General features: G+C 49.2%; 1 protein-coding gene and 1 non-coding gene across 10 annotated transcripts in view; one reads left to right on the forward strand and one right to left on the reverse strand.

Annotated features, from left to right (window-relative positions):
* INVS (inversin) overlaps positions 1 to 13702 on the forward strand; it is a 1037426-nt gene extending 1023724 nt beyond the window's left edge. For 8 of the 9 annotated variants that reach the window (XM_029589897.1, XM_029589895.1, XM_029589896.1 and 5 more), the window contains one exon: positions 13276 to 13702. In XM_029589897.1, coding sequence (XP_029445757.1) covers positions 13276 to 13298 — 23 coding nt within the window. In that variant the 3' untranslated portion in view covers positions 13299 to 13702. The remainder of the gene's footprint in view (positions 1 to 13275) is intronic. The other variant, XM_029589900.1, reaches the window with a different exon arrangement.
* LOC115086362 lies at positions 11548 to 11651 on the reverse strand. The gene has a single exon (XR_003855246.1). It is a non-coding gene; the product is annotated as a U6 spliceosomal RNA (small nuclear RNA).
* Positions 13703 to 14415: the final 713 nt, after the last annotated feature.

Genomic DNA, 14415 nt, shown 5'->3' on the forward strand with positions numbered 1-14415 from the left:
CCAGACTATGTAATTAATTCCTTGTTGTTGTTGCCTGAATATAAATCCTCTTTTCCTCTTTCCCCCCTGCCGTTGAAGCAGAGAGCTATGCTGGATATGCACTGAAAGTGAAGTATCAGTCTTTCCCCTCTGCCGTTGAATGAGAGAGCTATGCTGGATATGCACTGAAGTGAAGTATCAGACTTATTTGGTTGGGGTAGTAACCGCCGCAACAAGCAAGCTACTCCCTGTTTTTTTGTGAAAGCAAATCCTTTTTTTTCCCACATTTCCTCTTGCCGATGAAGCATAGAGCAATGCTGAAGTTGCATTGACAGTATGTTTATTGAATAAGGGTATTAATCTCCAGGTAGAAGCCGTAATTCCCGCAAACTACCCCCATGCTTCTTCTCTTCATTCACATCCTTTAGACTTTATGGATCCAAAGTATTTATCCCACGCCCCTTTGAAGTTCTTCACAGTTTTGTTCTTCACCACTCTCCGCCAGAAGGGCGTTCCAGGCATCCACCACCCTCTCCGTGAAGAAATACTTCCTGACATTGGTTCTGAGTCTTCCTCCCTGGAGTTTCAAATCATGACCCCTGGTTCTGCTGATTTTTTTCCAATGGAAAAGGCTTGTCATTGTCTTTAGATCATTAAAACCTTCGAGTATCTGAAAGTCTATATCATATCACCTCTGCTCCTCCTTTCCTCCAGGGTGTACATATTTAGATTCTTCAATCTCTCCTCATAAGTCATTCGATGAAGACCCTCCACCTTTTGGTCGCCCTTCTCTGGACCGCTTCCATCCTGTCTCTGTCCTTTCGGAAATACGGTCTCCAGAACTAAGCACAGTACTCTAGGTGAGGCCTCACCAAGGACCTGTGCAAGGGGATAATTACTTCCCTTTTCTTGCTCGATATTCCTCTCTCTATGCAGCCCAGCATCCTTCTGGCTTTAGCTATCGCCTTGTCAAATTCTTTCGCCGACTTCGGATCGTTAGGCACTATCACCCCAAGGTCTAACTCCTGCTCCACGCACACCAGCCTTCACCCCCCCCCCCCCCCCCAATCGAATACTGTTCTTTTCGGATTTCCACACCCGATATGCATGACTGCACTTCATGGCATTGAATCTCTGCTGCCATATCTTCGACCACTCTTCCAGCTTCCTTAAATCCCATCTCATTCTCTCCAATCCTTCCGGTGTGTCCACTCTGTTGCAGATCTTAGTGTCATCCGCAAAAAGTCAAACCTTACCTTCTATCCCGTCCGCAATGTTGCTCACAAAGATATTGAACAGGACCGGTCCCAACACCGATCCTTGCGGCACTCCACTTAACACCGCTCTCTCTTCAGAGTAAGTTCCATTTACCGTCACACATTGTCTTCTGTCTGTCAACCAGTTTGCAATCCAGGCCACTACCTTGGCACTTACTCCTAAGCTTCTCATTTTATTCACCAGCCTCCTGTACGGGACCGTATCAAAAGCTTTGCTAAAATCCAAGTAGATGACAACGAGCACTCTTCCTTGTTCCAATTCCTTAATCACCCAATCAAAAAAGTCAATCAGATTTGTCTGACAGGACCTTCCCTTGGTGAAACCATGCTGCCTCTGGTACATCAATTCTGCTGCTTGTAGATAGTTCACAATTCTTTCCTTCAGCAGTGACTCCAATATCTTTCCCATCACCGAGGTGAGGCTAACCGGCCTGTAGTTTCCAGCCTCTTGTCTGCTCCCGCTCTTGTGAAGAAATGGGAAGAGCTAAGAAAACTGAAGGTGGACAAAGCCATGGGGCCTGATGAGTTTCATCCCAGGATACTGAGGGAACTCAGAGATGTGCTGGCGGCTCCGCTGTGTGACCTGTTCAATAGCTCCCTTGAAACAGGAGTGGTGCCAAGTGATTGGAGAAGAGCAACAGTGGTCCCGCTCTGTGAAGCGGGACCACTGTTGCTCTTCTCCAATCACTTGGCACCACTCCTGTTTCAAGGGAGCTATTGAACAGGTCACACAGCGGAGCCGCCAGCACATCTCTGAGTTCCCTCAGTATCCTGGGATGAAACTCATCAGGCCCCATGGCTTTGTCCACCTTCAGTTTTCTTAGCTCTTCCCATACATCTCTTCCGTAAATGGAGTTTCATCCATTCCGCTTCCCTTCAGTTTCTTGTTGACTACTGTCGGTCCTGCGGGACCACTGTTGCTCTTCTCCAATCACTTGGCACCACTCCTGTTTCAAGGGAGCTATTGAACAGGTCACACAGCGGAGCCGCCAGCACATCTCTGAGTTTCCCTCAGTATCCTGGGATGAAACTCATCAGGGGCCCCATGGCTTTGTCCACCTTCAGTTTTCTTAGCTCTTCCCATACATTCTCTTTCCGTAAATGGAGTTTCATCCATTCCGCTTCCCTTCAGTTTCTTGTTGACTACTGTCGGTCCTTCTCCGGGGTCTTCTTTATTGAATAATGAACTGAAGTATTCGTTTAATAATTCTGCCATTTCTTCATCTTCTCCACCCATTGATCCTTTCACCTTTCAATTTCAGTATACCACTTTGGACTTTTCCCCTTCACTGATGTATCTGAAAGATGTTGAATTTTCGCTTTCTTGATTGCTTTCCTTCATCTCTCCCTCAGTTCCACTAAATATTCTTCCTTGTGTTCTTCTCTTTGGGATTCTTATATTTCTGTGAACGCTGTTCTTTTAGCATTTATTTTTTCAGCCACCTCCTTTGAGAACCAATAGGTCTCATTTTTCTCTTGCTTCTCTTACTTTTCTACATATAAATTAGTTGCCTTGGTAATTGCTCCTTTTAGTTTTGGTCCACTATTGTTCCATATCTCTCTCATTCTCCCAGCCTCCAGTTCTTCCTCCAGGTACTTCCCATCTCATCAAAGTCCTGTGTTTTTGAACTGCAAAACTGCGAGACTTCGTGCTACTTCTCCATATCCTATTTGTGATATGAAACCATACTGTATGATGATCACTGGTGCGAGGTAGGCACCCACCTGGACATTAGAGACATTATCTCCATTAGTGAGAACTAATTCGAGTATAGCTCCCTCCCTCATGGGTTCCATTACCATTTGTTTGAACAGAGCCCCTTGCAGGGCATCCACTATCTCTCTACTACTGTTAGATTCTGCACAAGGGATTCTCCAGTCTACATCCGGCAGATTAAAATCTCCAACAGTCACCACTTTCTCCCTTCTTTCCCATCTTTGTATGTCTTCAACTAGAGCTTTGTCAAGCTGTTCCATTTGATTTGGAGACCTGTAAACCACTCCAATAGAAACGGAAGCCCCATCATCTTTTTTTAGGTCAGCCTATAGTGCTTCTTCTTTGCCCCATCTTCCTTGCAGCTCATATGCTTAGATATTGTGCACTTTATGATTTGATTTGTGCACTATCCTACATTCTATACAGCCAAGCGATCCTGAGCCTATATGAAAAATCTTGGGGTGAGGAATGGACCGTGATTAAACTGGATATCGTGCTTTAAGGCTTCATAGAATATTCATAGCCTGTCGCAACCACACCACATTGAAGCCTATAGTGTTCACTATAGGCTTTCAATTAGAGCCAGTGATAAGACACATATGATGGTCATTATCCCAATAATCCTCCATATAATAAAAGATAATAATATTTGAGCACAGGAGAAGAATTGTTAGATTGTAGATATTGTTTCTTGACATAAGAGCCACTCCTCCCCATTTCCTGTTCCTGCTCTTCTGGCCTTCCTTAAGTTAATAGCCAGGTATTGCCGTATCCCAATCATGAGATCCGTGAACCATGTCTCCATGACAGCAACAATGTCCAAGTCCGAATCTATCATTAGGGCTTGCAGATCTGGGATTTATTGGCACTAAACTACGAGCATTTGTGCTGTAAGAGGTAGATTTTAAAAACATACGCGCGTGCGTACTTTTGTTCGCGCCACCAGCGCGAACAAAAGTACACCAGATTTTTATAAGATACGCGCGTAGCCGCACATATCTTATAAAATCCGGGGTCGGCGCGCACAAGACTGCGCAAAATCGGCAGCCTGCGCGCACCGAGCCGCGCAGCCTGCCTCCGTTCCCTGCGAGGCCGCTCCGAAATCAGGAGCAAACCTCGGAGGGATCTTTCCTTCCGCGTCCCCCCCACCTTCCCCACATCTACCCCACCCCCCCTGCCCTAAATCCCCCCCCCCCCTTACCTTTGTTGGGCAGTTACGCCTGCTTGAAGCAGGCGTAACTTGCGCGCGCCGCCCCAGCATCCCATGGCACAGGCCGCAGTGCTGAGGGACTCGGGACCCCGCCTCCCGGCCCACCCCCGGCCCCGGACCCGCCCTTCCCGCCCCTTTTTACAGAAGCCCCGGGACTTACGTGCGTGCCGGCGGCCTATGCAAAATAGGCTTTGCCGGGCGCGCAAATCCAGGAGGATTTACGTGTGCAGGGGTTTAAAATCTACCCCATAGCTTTCCTCATTCTGATTACAGCTTTTCTTGGCTTCCTTTAGTGTCTTATTTAGTTGAATTTTCTTATCCACTTCACCCTTTTTTTCTTTGCATTTTTATTTGTATTTCAGGGGTGACATTTCTGTATGCATTGGGTTTCTTCTTTCTTTTCGGATATCACTTCAATCTCTTTCGCAGATCTTCTTCAATAACTAATACAGAGAAGGATTTTTGCACTTTTGTAACTTGATACAGTGTGTTTCTCCGCATCACAGGTCTGATTCTACCAGAGCCCACGGTAATTCTGTCTTTTGAGTTCCTTAATGCTCTAAGTGAGTGAGGGGGTAATCTTGTGGGCTGCACAGCTGTCAGGAACTGGTGTCTGTGGGTCACAGGTCTTATCCTGCCTAAGCCCACTGTAAACCCCTTTTGTTTTGACTTTTGGTTTTATGTGATAATGTGGGATTAACTCCTGAATTATATAAAGTGGGTGAAACTTTCTTTATTGCTTCCAATTCAGCTGTATCTTCAGCCAGCTCTTTTTTCAAAGAAGACAGTTCTAAGCAATTAGGGCAAGACCTAAGTTTCCAGAGTGATTTCCCTGAGAATAAATGCTCCACAATGGTTAAATTGGATAGTCCTCATTTTGTTAAATTTATCTGATAAAACCTAAGGAACAACCAAATTGTTGAGATTACTACCTGATAATCTCCTTTTCCATAGTGTAGACAGATGGACTCAGTACAAATGCGATAGTATCCGCGTGCTAGCAGTTGGAGATGGATCTGACGTCAGCACGGGGTCTATAGCCCCACAGGAAGCGTAGCTATTCAGTAATCTTCCTTGCAAAAGCTGTTATAGATGTGTGTACTGACGCTCAGTGAAAAAGTGAAAACAGGATTCCCCTGACCGATTGATAGGAGCTGGAGACCGCCAGCAGACCGAACCGGAAGGCGTTGATACCTGGTATAGTGCATCCTCGCATAGCAAGAGAGGACCTGGCTTACCTTGCATCGGGGAAACCCATGTACGCAGGCAGCTGGCGGGATGCTGAGTCCATCTGTCTACACTAAGGAAAAGGAGATTATCAGGTAGTAATCTCAACATTTCCTGGCGTGTAGCCAGATGGACTCAGTACAAATGGGATGTACCAAAGCTTTACTCCCCACCTGGGTGGGAGGCTGCCTGAGGACCGTGTAATACCGCCCTGGCAAATGCGGAGTCCTCCCTGGCCTGGACATCCAGACGGTAGAATCTGGAAAAGGTATGGAGGGAGGACCATGTCGCTGCTTTACATATTTCCGCAGGCGATAGCATCTTGGATTCCGCCCAGGATGCCGCTTGAGCTCTGGTAGAATGAGCCTTGACTTGTAGAGGCGGAGACTTTCCCCGCCTCCACGTAAGCTGCTCGGATAACTTCTTTAATCCAGCGGGCGATGGTGGGCCGAGAGGCCGCTTCACCTTGTCTCTTACCGCTATGCAAGACGAACAGATGGTCCGTCTTTCGTAACTCATGTGTCACTTCCAGATATCTGGGCAGCAATCTGGCAATGTCGAGATGGTGTAATAACGCCCTTCTTCAGATTTCTTCAAACCCGCCGTGGTAGGCAAGGATATGGTTTGATTAAGATGAAACTGTGAAAACCACCTTAGGTAGAAAGGAGGGAACCGTACGAAGATGGATAGCCTCAGGAGTGAGTCTGAGAAAGGGATCACGGCAGGACAATGCTTGAAGCTCTGAGATGCGGCGGGCTGAACATACAGCCAGCAAGAACACCATCTTCAGGTTAGAGAACAAAGAGACAGGCCCCGAAGGGGTCTGAAAGTGGAACCTCGAGGAAATCCAAAACAAGGTTGAGGTTCTACAAAGGCACAGGCCACTTCAGTGGCGGACGAATATGCTTGACTCCTTGCAGGAAGCGAGAGACATCTGGGTGCTTGGCGATGGTCTTGCCATCCCTCCTGGGACCATAGCAAGACAGCGCAGCCACCTGAACCTTGATGGAGCTGAGGGAGAGACCCTTCTGAAGTCCATCCTGCAGGAAATCCAACACAATAGGGATTGTGGTCGCATGTGGATTGGTGCCATGAGTGTCACACCAAGCTTCGAATACCCTCCAGATGCGAACGTAGGTGAGGGATGTGGAAAACTTGCAAGCTCGGAGGAGTGTATCAATCACGGGCTCTAAGTAACCTCTTTTCTTCAGTCTAGCCCTCTCAAGGGCCAGACCGTAAGAGAGAATTGAGCTGGATCCTCATGGAGGATGGGACCTTGACGTAGAAGGTCCCGGAGAGGAGGCAGGGGAAGAGGCTCCCCTGCCAGTAGTCTTCTCATGTCTGCGTACCAGGGTCTTCTTGGCCAGTCCTGGTGCCACTAGAAGAACTAGGCCCCCGGTGATTCTGAATCTTGTGGATAATGGCGCCCAGCAGAGGCCACGGAGGAAAGGCATATAGCAGAGTCCCAGGAGACCATGGCTGAACTAGGGCATCGATTCCGTGTGAGAACGGGTCGCGCTTGCTGCTGAAGTATCTGGGTACTTGAAGTGTTTGGACTTGTCCGCCAGTAAATCCATGTCCGGAATCCCCCATGATCCACAATCATCTGGAAGGCCGTGGGCAACAGCTGCCACTCTCCCCCGGATTTAGGCTTTCTCTGCTGAGGAAGTCCGCTGTGGTATTGTCTTTCCCGGCAATGTGGACGGTGGAGATGTTCTGAAGATTCACCTCTGCCCAAGTCATCAGAGGGGGCGATCTCCAGAGATACCTGTCGGCTTCTGGTTCCGCCCTGACAGTTGATGTATGCCACCGTGTTCTGCCCTGTTCTTCAGTCTGTGAGCAAATTGAAGGCAGGCCAATCGGACTGCCCGGGCCTCTAGACGGTTGATGTTTCCACGCTGACTCTTCTCTGTTCCACCGCCCTTGTGCGGTGAGTTCTTCGCAGTGTGGCTCCCCAGCCGTTCAGGCTGGCATCTGTGGTGAGCAAGATCCACGTGGGTGAGGACATCTTCGACCCCCTGCTCATGTGGTTGGACTGCAACCACCACCGCAACTGGGTCCGCACTCTGGCTGGCAGAGGTAGGTGCGTGGAAAAGTTCCGTAGACGGGGACTCCAGCGAGAGAGCAGGGCGTGTTGTAGAGGTCTCATATGAGCCCTCGCCCAAGGTACCACTTCCAGGGTGGATGCCATGAGACAAAGAACCTGTAGATAATCCCAGGCTATGGGCCGACTGGCTGTCATCAAATACTGGATACGCTGCTGAAGGTTTCATCTTTCTCTTGGTTGTGAGACTGACTGTGTCTGCCCGGGTGTCGAACTGTACTCCCAGGTATTCCAGTGATTGGGAAGGCTGTAGGCAGCTCTTGCTGAGGTTGATTACCCAGCCCAAGCTTTCCAGAAGGGCGATCACCCTGTCGGTTGTCCGAAGACTCTCCTCTCGTGATTTCGCCCTTATCAGCCAGTCGTCTAGGTAGGGATGGACCAGAATTCCTTCCCTCCTGAGCACCGCTGCTACCACTACGACCACCTTGGTGAATGTCCGTGGAGACGTGGCCAACCCGAAGGGCAGAGCCCGAAACTGGAAGTGGCGTCCCAGAACCTTGAAGCGTAGGTAGCGCTGATGATCCGGGTGGATCGGGATATGCAGGTATGCCTCTGACAGGTCTAATGCCGTGAGGGAATTCTCCGGGCTGTACTGCGGCCTTGACGGAGCGCAGAGTCTCCATGCGAAACCTTGGGACCCGTAAGTATCGATTGACTGACTTGAGGTCCAGGACAGGCCGAAAGGTACCCCCTTTCTTGGGTACCATGAAATAAATGGAATAGTGTCCTAGAATTCATTTCCCAGGCAGGTACTGGGATGATGGCTTTCAAGGACAGGAGCCTCGCCAAGGTAGCTTCCAATGCTGCCTTCTTGTGTACGGGACATGACGATTCCACAAACTTGTCCGGAGGGAGATGATGAAAGTCCAGATAATATCCTTCCCTGACAACGGCGAGGACCCACTGGTCCGACGTGATCTCGACCCCATCTGGGGTAGAAGAGGTTCAAACCTGCCCCTATGGCTCCATCCCCGGATGAATCGGCGAATTCTCATTGTGGGGCGCGGCCGGGCCCCGAGCCCGGACCAGCCCCCTCTTGCGCTGCCTGGATCGAAAGGACTGATTCCTGGCCTGAGAACGTGGTGCTTGATATCGACCCCTGTAAGGAACAAAGCGCTGTGAACTCCCTGCCCCTGGAGGGCCTTGGAAAGGTGCGCTGGCCCCTTCTGGACCGATCTTCCGGCAGTCTAGGCACAGGGGAGGCAGCCCCAAGTACTGGCCAGTCTATCGAGGTCACTGTCAAACAGCAAGGAACCCTTAAAGGGCAATCTGGTGAGGCGTGTCTTGGAAGGCGCATCAGCTGACCATTTCTGGATCCAGAGCTGCCTCCTGGCGGCTACGGAGGACCGAAATCCCCTTAGCTGTGGTCCTGACCAAATCTGATGCTGCATCCGTGAGGAATGAAAGAGCAGATTCCATGTCAGCCACCAGGAGCGTTGTTTCTGACCTGTGACAAACAAGCACGTGTCACCACTGTGCAGCAGGCCGCAATCCGTAAAGAAAGAGCTGAAACCTCAAAGGTCTTTTTAGAATGGCGTCCATCCGCGGTCACGATGTTTCTTGAGGGCCGTACCCCCCTTCAACAGGAATGGTTGTGCGCTTGACACAGCACTAATCAAGGGCGTCCACCTGAGGGCACGCCAGCAGGTCCTGGAGAGCCGGTGCCAATGGGTACATGCCCCTTAAGCCCGGCCCCCTTTAAAAGAAGCAGCTCGGAGCCGCCCATTCCAAATCGATCAATTGTTGTGCCGCTTGCAAGAATGGAAAGTGGCGGGCTGTAGGACGAAGACCTTCCAGCAGGGGTTCTGCGCAGAGGGTACCGAAGCGCTGGGACCTGTAATATCCAAGTCCGCCAGGCATTGAGACACCAGGTCGGAGAGGGTCCTCCTTAGGGAGAAGAACCGCCTCATGGTTCTATATGACGCAATCCCCGGGGGAGGTCCCCCTCGTCCGGGAGCTCTGACTCGTCCGGTGAAACCTCCTGGTCTGACTGATCTGGACTATCCAACAGCGGAGGGTCCCGCTCACGATAAGAGTGCGAGGGACCAGGAACAGTTCCGCAGGAGGCCGCCACTGCAGCAGCAGCCGCAGCAGCCGCCGCAGTTGCAGCCACCGCAGGGACCACAGGAACAGCCGAAGCCACAGGGCCTGGACGGGAAGCCGTTTGCATCTGTACGAAGGCATGGATTCCCTTAAAGAGAGATCCACCCAGGAAATTGAAGCTAGCCTCGAATCGCGGGGTACAAGATCCCCCGGGAGTCCTGATTGGTCGAGACCGCTCCCTAAATCTGGGGTAGCCCCTGGGGAACTGTCAACAAATCATGGCTGAGACTGGTCCTGGCCTGAGGGTCGCACTGTCCTCCTCACATTGAGTACATAGGGAGTCTGGCTCATCACTCGCGCGTGGCCCGAAGCTGGCATGCAGAGCAGAGGCCAAGGGCAGTAATGCCTGAAAGCAGGCGGCGCCGCCGCTGAAGACGCTGCTGTGTTCTGATCCATGGAACAACCGGCGCTCAAGAATAGTAATGCGGCAGCAAAAGGCGCTTAATACAACAGGGGCGCTTAATAATTAGTATGCGGCGGCAAAAGGCGCTTAATACAACAGGCGCTCAATATAGTATGCGGCAGCAAAAGGGCGCTAATACAACAGGCGCTTAATAATAGTATGCGGCAGCAAAAGGCGCTTAATACAACAGGCGCTCAATAAAAGTATGCGGCGGCAAAAGGCGCTTAATACAACAGGCGCTCAATAATAGTATGCGGCGGCAAAAGGCGCTTAATACAACATAGGCGGCCAAGAGACCCGCGCAATGGTATGCAATAGGCACTTATCAATATGCAGTTAGCAATATACGCTTAATAGCATTCCATAGGTCCTTCAGCAATATGCAACCAGCAATATACGCTCAATGGCATGCAGTAGGCGTTCAGCAATATGCAATCAGTAATATACACTCAATGGCATTCAATAGGCGTTCAGCAATACGCATTCAGTAATATACGCGCAATGGCCTTCAATAGACTTTCAGTAATATGCAGTCAGCAATATACGCTCAATGGTCTTCAATAGGCTTTCAGTAATATGCAGCCAGCAATATACGCTCAATGGCATGTAATAGGCTTTCAGCAATATGCAATTAGCAATATACGCTCAATGGCCGTCAATAGGCTTTCAGTAATATGCAGTCAGCAAATATACGCTCAATGGCCTTCAATAGGCTTTCAGTAATATGTAGTCAGCAAATATACGCTCAATGGCATACAATAGGCTGTCAGCAATATGCAGTCAGCAATATGCGGCTAGCGATATACGCTCAGTGGCATCCACAGTAACCAAGGAGGAAGAAAGCCGCGCCTATCACGGGCGCGGAATACCTGAACAAGGCCCCAAAATGGTGTCCTCCACGGCGTGCCACGCCGCCAATCCTCTGCGCTTCGGAGACCCGTAGGAAGAGATGTACACCGTACGAGCTTCGGCGCTTCCCGGTTGGAACGCAGGCGGTCTCCGGCCGCGGGGGGAGGGACCTCCTCACCGCCGCAATTGAGGATATGCAACCGCTACCCTCATCCACGCTGGGACCGAGGGCCTCGTATGCCGCACCCGAACCTTGCCCGGGGCTGTGTCACTGCCGCGCTTCGGCAGGACCGAGGACTTCCACCGCCGGGGAGCACGGCAATCACCCCGGGAGCTCAACTGGGGGAGGAACCCTCGGGTATCTACCGCAGGAGCGCGGGGCTCTAAGGTTGAAGAGAGGAAAAACAACGTAGAATCTAGAATGATAAGAAAAGAGAAAAATTAAAGTAGTCTTGGAAAGCACGCTCAACTAGCGTGCAGGCACTCCAAACTGCTTTGGAGAACGGAAATTACTGAATAGCTACGCTTCCTGTGGGGCTATATACCCCGTGCTGACGTCAGATCCGTCTCCAACTGCTAGTACGCGGATACTATCCCATTTGTACTGAGTCCATCTGACTACATGCCAGGAAATACCAATTTATCTTGTTGCCAATTAAATTTATCTTGTTGCCAATTAAAAAAAAAAAAAGCTTCACGAATTTGCTTGTCATCGTTACGCAGGGGCCATGCTAATCTTCTCTGTATCGTTCCAATTTAGTATCATATCCCCCCTCAGCAGTCTCTTCTCCAAGCTGAACAGCCCCAACCTTCAGCCTTTCTACATAGGGGAGCTGTTCCATCCCCTTTATCATTTTGGTTGCCCTTTTCTGTACCTTCTCCATCACAACTATATCTTTTTTGAGATGCGGCGACCAGAATTATACACAGTATTCAAGGTGCGGTCTCACCATGGAGCGATATAGAGGCATTATGACATTTTCTGTTTTATTAACCATTCCCTTCCTAATAATTTCTAATGTTCTTTTTGCTTTTTTGACTGCTGCAGCACACTGAGCTGACAATTTTAAAGTATTATCCACTATGATGCCTAGATCTTTTTCCTGGGTGGTAGCTCCTAAAATGGAACCTAACATTGTGTAACTACAGCAAGGGTTATTTTTCCCTATATGCAACAACTTGCACTTGTCCACATTAAATTTCATCTGCCATTTGGATGCCTAATCTTCCAGTCTTGCAAGGTCCTCCTGTAATGTATCACAATCAGCTTGCTATTTAACTACTCTGAATAATTTTGTATCATCCACAAATTTGATAACCTCACTCGTCATATTCCTTTCCAGATCATTTATATATATATATTGAAAAGCACCGATCCAAGTACAGATCCCTGAGGCACTCCACTGTTTACCCTTTTCCACTGAGAAAATTGACCATTTAATCCTACACTCTGGTTCCTGTCTTTTAACCAGTTTGTAATCTACGAGAGGACATCGCCTCCTATCCCATGACTTTTAGTTTTCTTAGAAGCCTCTTATAAGGGATTTGTCAAGCGCCTTCTGAAAATCCAAATACACTACGGGGCAGATTTTATAAATCTGCGCACACGCGTACTTTTGTTCATGCACCAGGCGCGAACAAGAGTACGTGGGATTTTTAATAGATACGCGTGTAGCCGCGGGTATCCATTAAAATCTGGGGTCGGCGCGCGCAAGGCTGCCCAAAATCTGCAGCCTGCGCGCGCCGAGCCGCGCAGCCTGTCTCCGTTCCCTCCGAGGCCACTCCGAAATCGGAGCGGCATCGGAGGGAACTTTCCTTCCACCCCCCCACACCTTCCCTTCCCCTACCTAACCCACCCCCCCAGCCCTATCTAACCCCCTCCCCCTACCTTTGTCAGCAAAGTTACGCCTGCTTGAAGCAGGCGTAACTTTGCGCGCGCCGGGCCGGCTGCCGCGCTCCATGTTCCGGTCCGGGGGCTGGTCCGTAGGCCGCGGCCATGCCCCCGGAACGCCCTGGGCCGAAACCATGCCCACGGCACCGCCCCCAAAACGCCGCGTCACACCCCCGAAACGCCGCGTCACTCCCGGCACGCCCCCTCCATGCAAGCCCTGGGACTTACACGCGTCCCGGGGCTTGTGCACGCCACCGAGACTATGCAAAATAGGCTCGGCGCGCACAGGGGGGGGTTTGGGGTAGGTTTTCGGGGGTACGCACGTACCCCTTTGAAAATCTACCCCTACATCTACTAGTTCACCTTTATCCACATGTTTATTAACCCTTCAAAAAAATGAAGCAGATTTGTTAGGCAAGACTTCCCTTGGGTAAATCACTTTCTTCCTCTTGGGGGTAAAATGATTTACTAGACATTCACTCCATAACTAATAGGTTATGTATTTTATTTCTCAGCAGGTAATCAATGGAATGAATGATGGTCTCAAAAAATGCAATTGAGTGAGCCTTGCCAACCAGAACACTTTCTTAATCCATAACTTCTAAGATGCAGAACAGAGAGACAATGAGTGAATACCTCCAAACAATACAGAAGAAACATTAAAGACCAATGACTGTGAAATAATCCATTCCAGATATGCATAAACCCTTCTCCTGAAAAGCTGTGTTTTAGAACAAGACCAGAAAGAATGTCCAAGGTTTCCAACTTCTGTAGAGCACTTTATACAGATGTCCAAATCCGAGATATGTGCTAAAAAAGCTTGGCATTGTGAGATGAATGCTCTGTTTAGAAATTTAAATTGTGTTTCATGCAGCTGTACATTATTCAAAAGCTTATACAAATGAGCAAAACAATCAATAAAAATCTTTATGAGTAATTGTATCTGTAATTCCTGTGACCATTTATTGCACAGTACATCATGGTCCAACATGTCATCTAAAATAAGTAGACTTATAAAGGGAAGATAAAGTAAACATAGAAACATAGAAATGACGGCAGAAGAAGACCAAACGGGCCATCCAGTCTGCCCAGTAAGCTTTGCACTTTTTTTTTTCCTCATACTTCTGTTAGTCTTGGCTCTTAGTAACCTTTTGGTTCTATTTCCCTTCCACCCCCCACCATTAATGTAGAGAGCAGTGTTGGAACTTCATCTAAGTGAATATCTAGCTTAATTAGTTAGGGGTAGTAACCGCCACAATAAGCAAGCTACACCCATGCTTATTTGTTTACCCAGACTATGTAATTCAGTCCTTGTTGGTTGTTGTCTGTATATAGATCCACTTTTCTTCCTTCCCACTGCCGTTGAAGCAGAGAGCTATGCTGGATATGCGTGAAGTATCGATCTTTCTCCCCTGCCATTGAAGCAGAGAGCTATGCTGGGTATGCGTGAAGTATCGATCTTTCTCCCCTGCCATTGAAGCAGAGAGCTATGCTGGGTATGCGTGAAGTATCGATCTTTCCCTGTACGTACCAGGATCAGTCCAGACGGTGGGTTATGTCCCCCGTCCAGCAGATGGAGTCAGAGCAAACTTCGGAGGGTGCTGGCATATAAGCAGGTGCACCCTCCCCATATCCTCAGTATCTCTCTGACTCCA

This window comes from Rhinatrema bivittatum, chromosome 2 (genome assembly GCF_901001135.1).
Source record: "Rhinatrema bivittatum chromosome 2, aRhiBiv1.1, whole genome shotgun sequence".
Classification (NCBI taxonomy): domain Eukaryota; kingdom Metazoa; phylum Chordata; class Amphibia; order Gymnophiona; family Rhinatrematidae; genus Rhinatrema; species Rhinatrema bivittatum.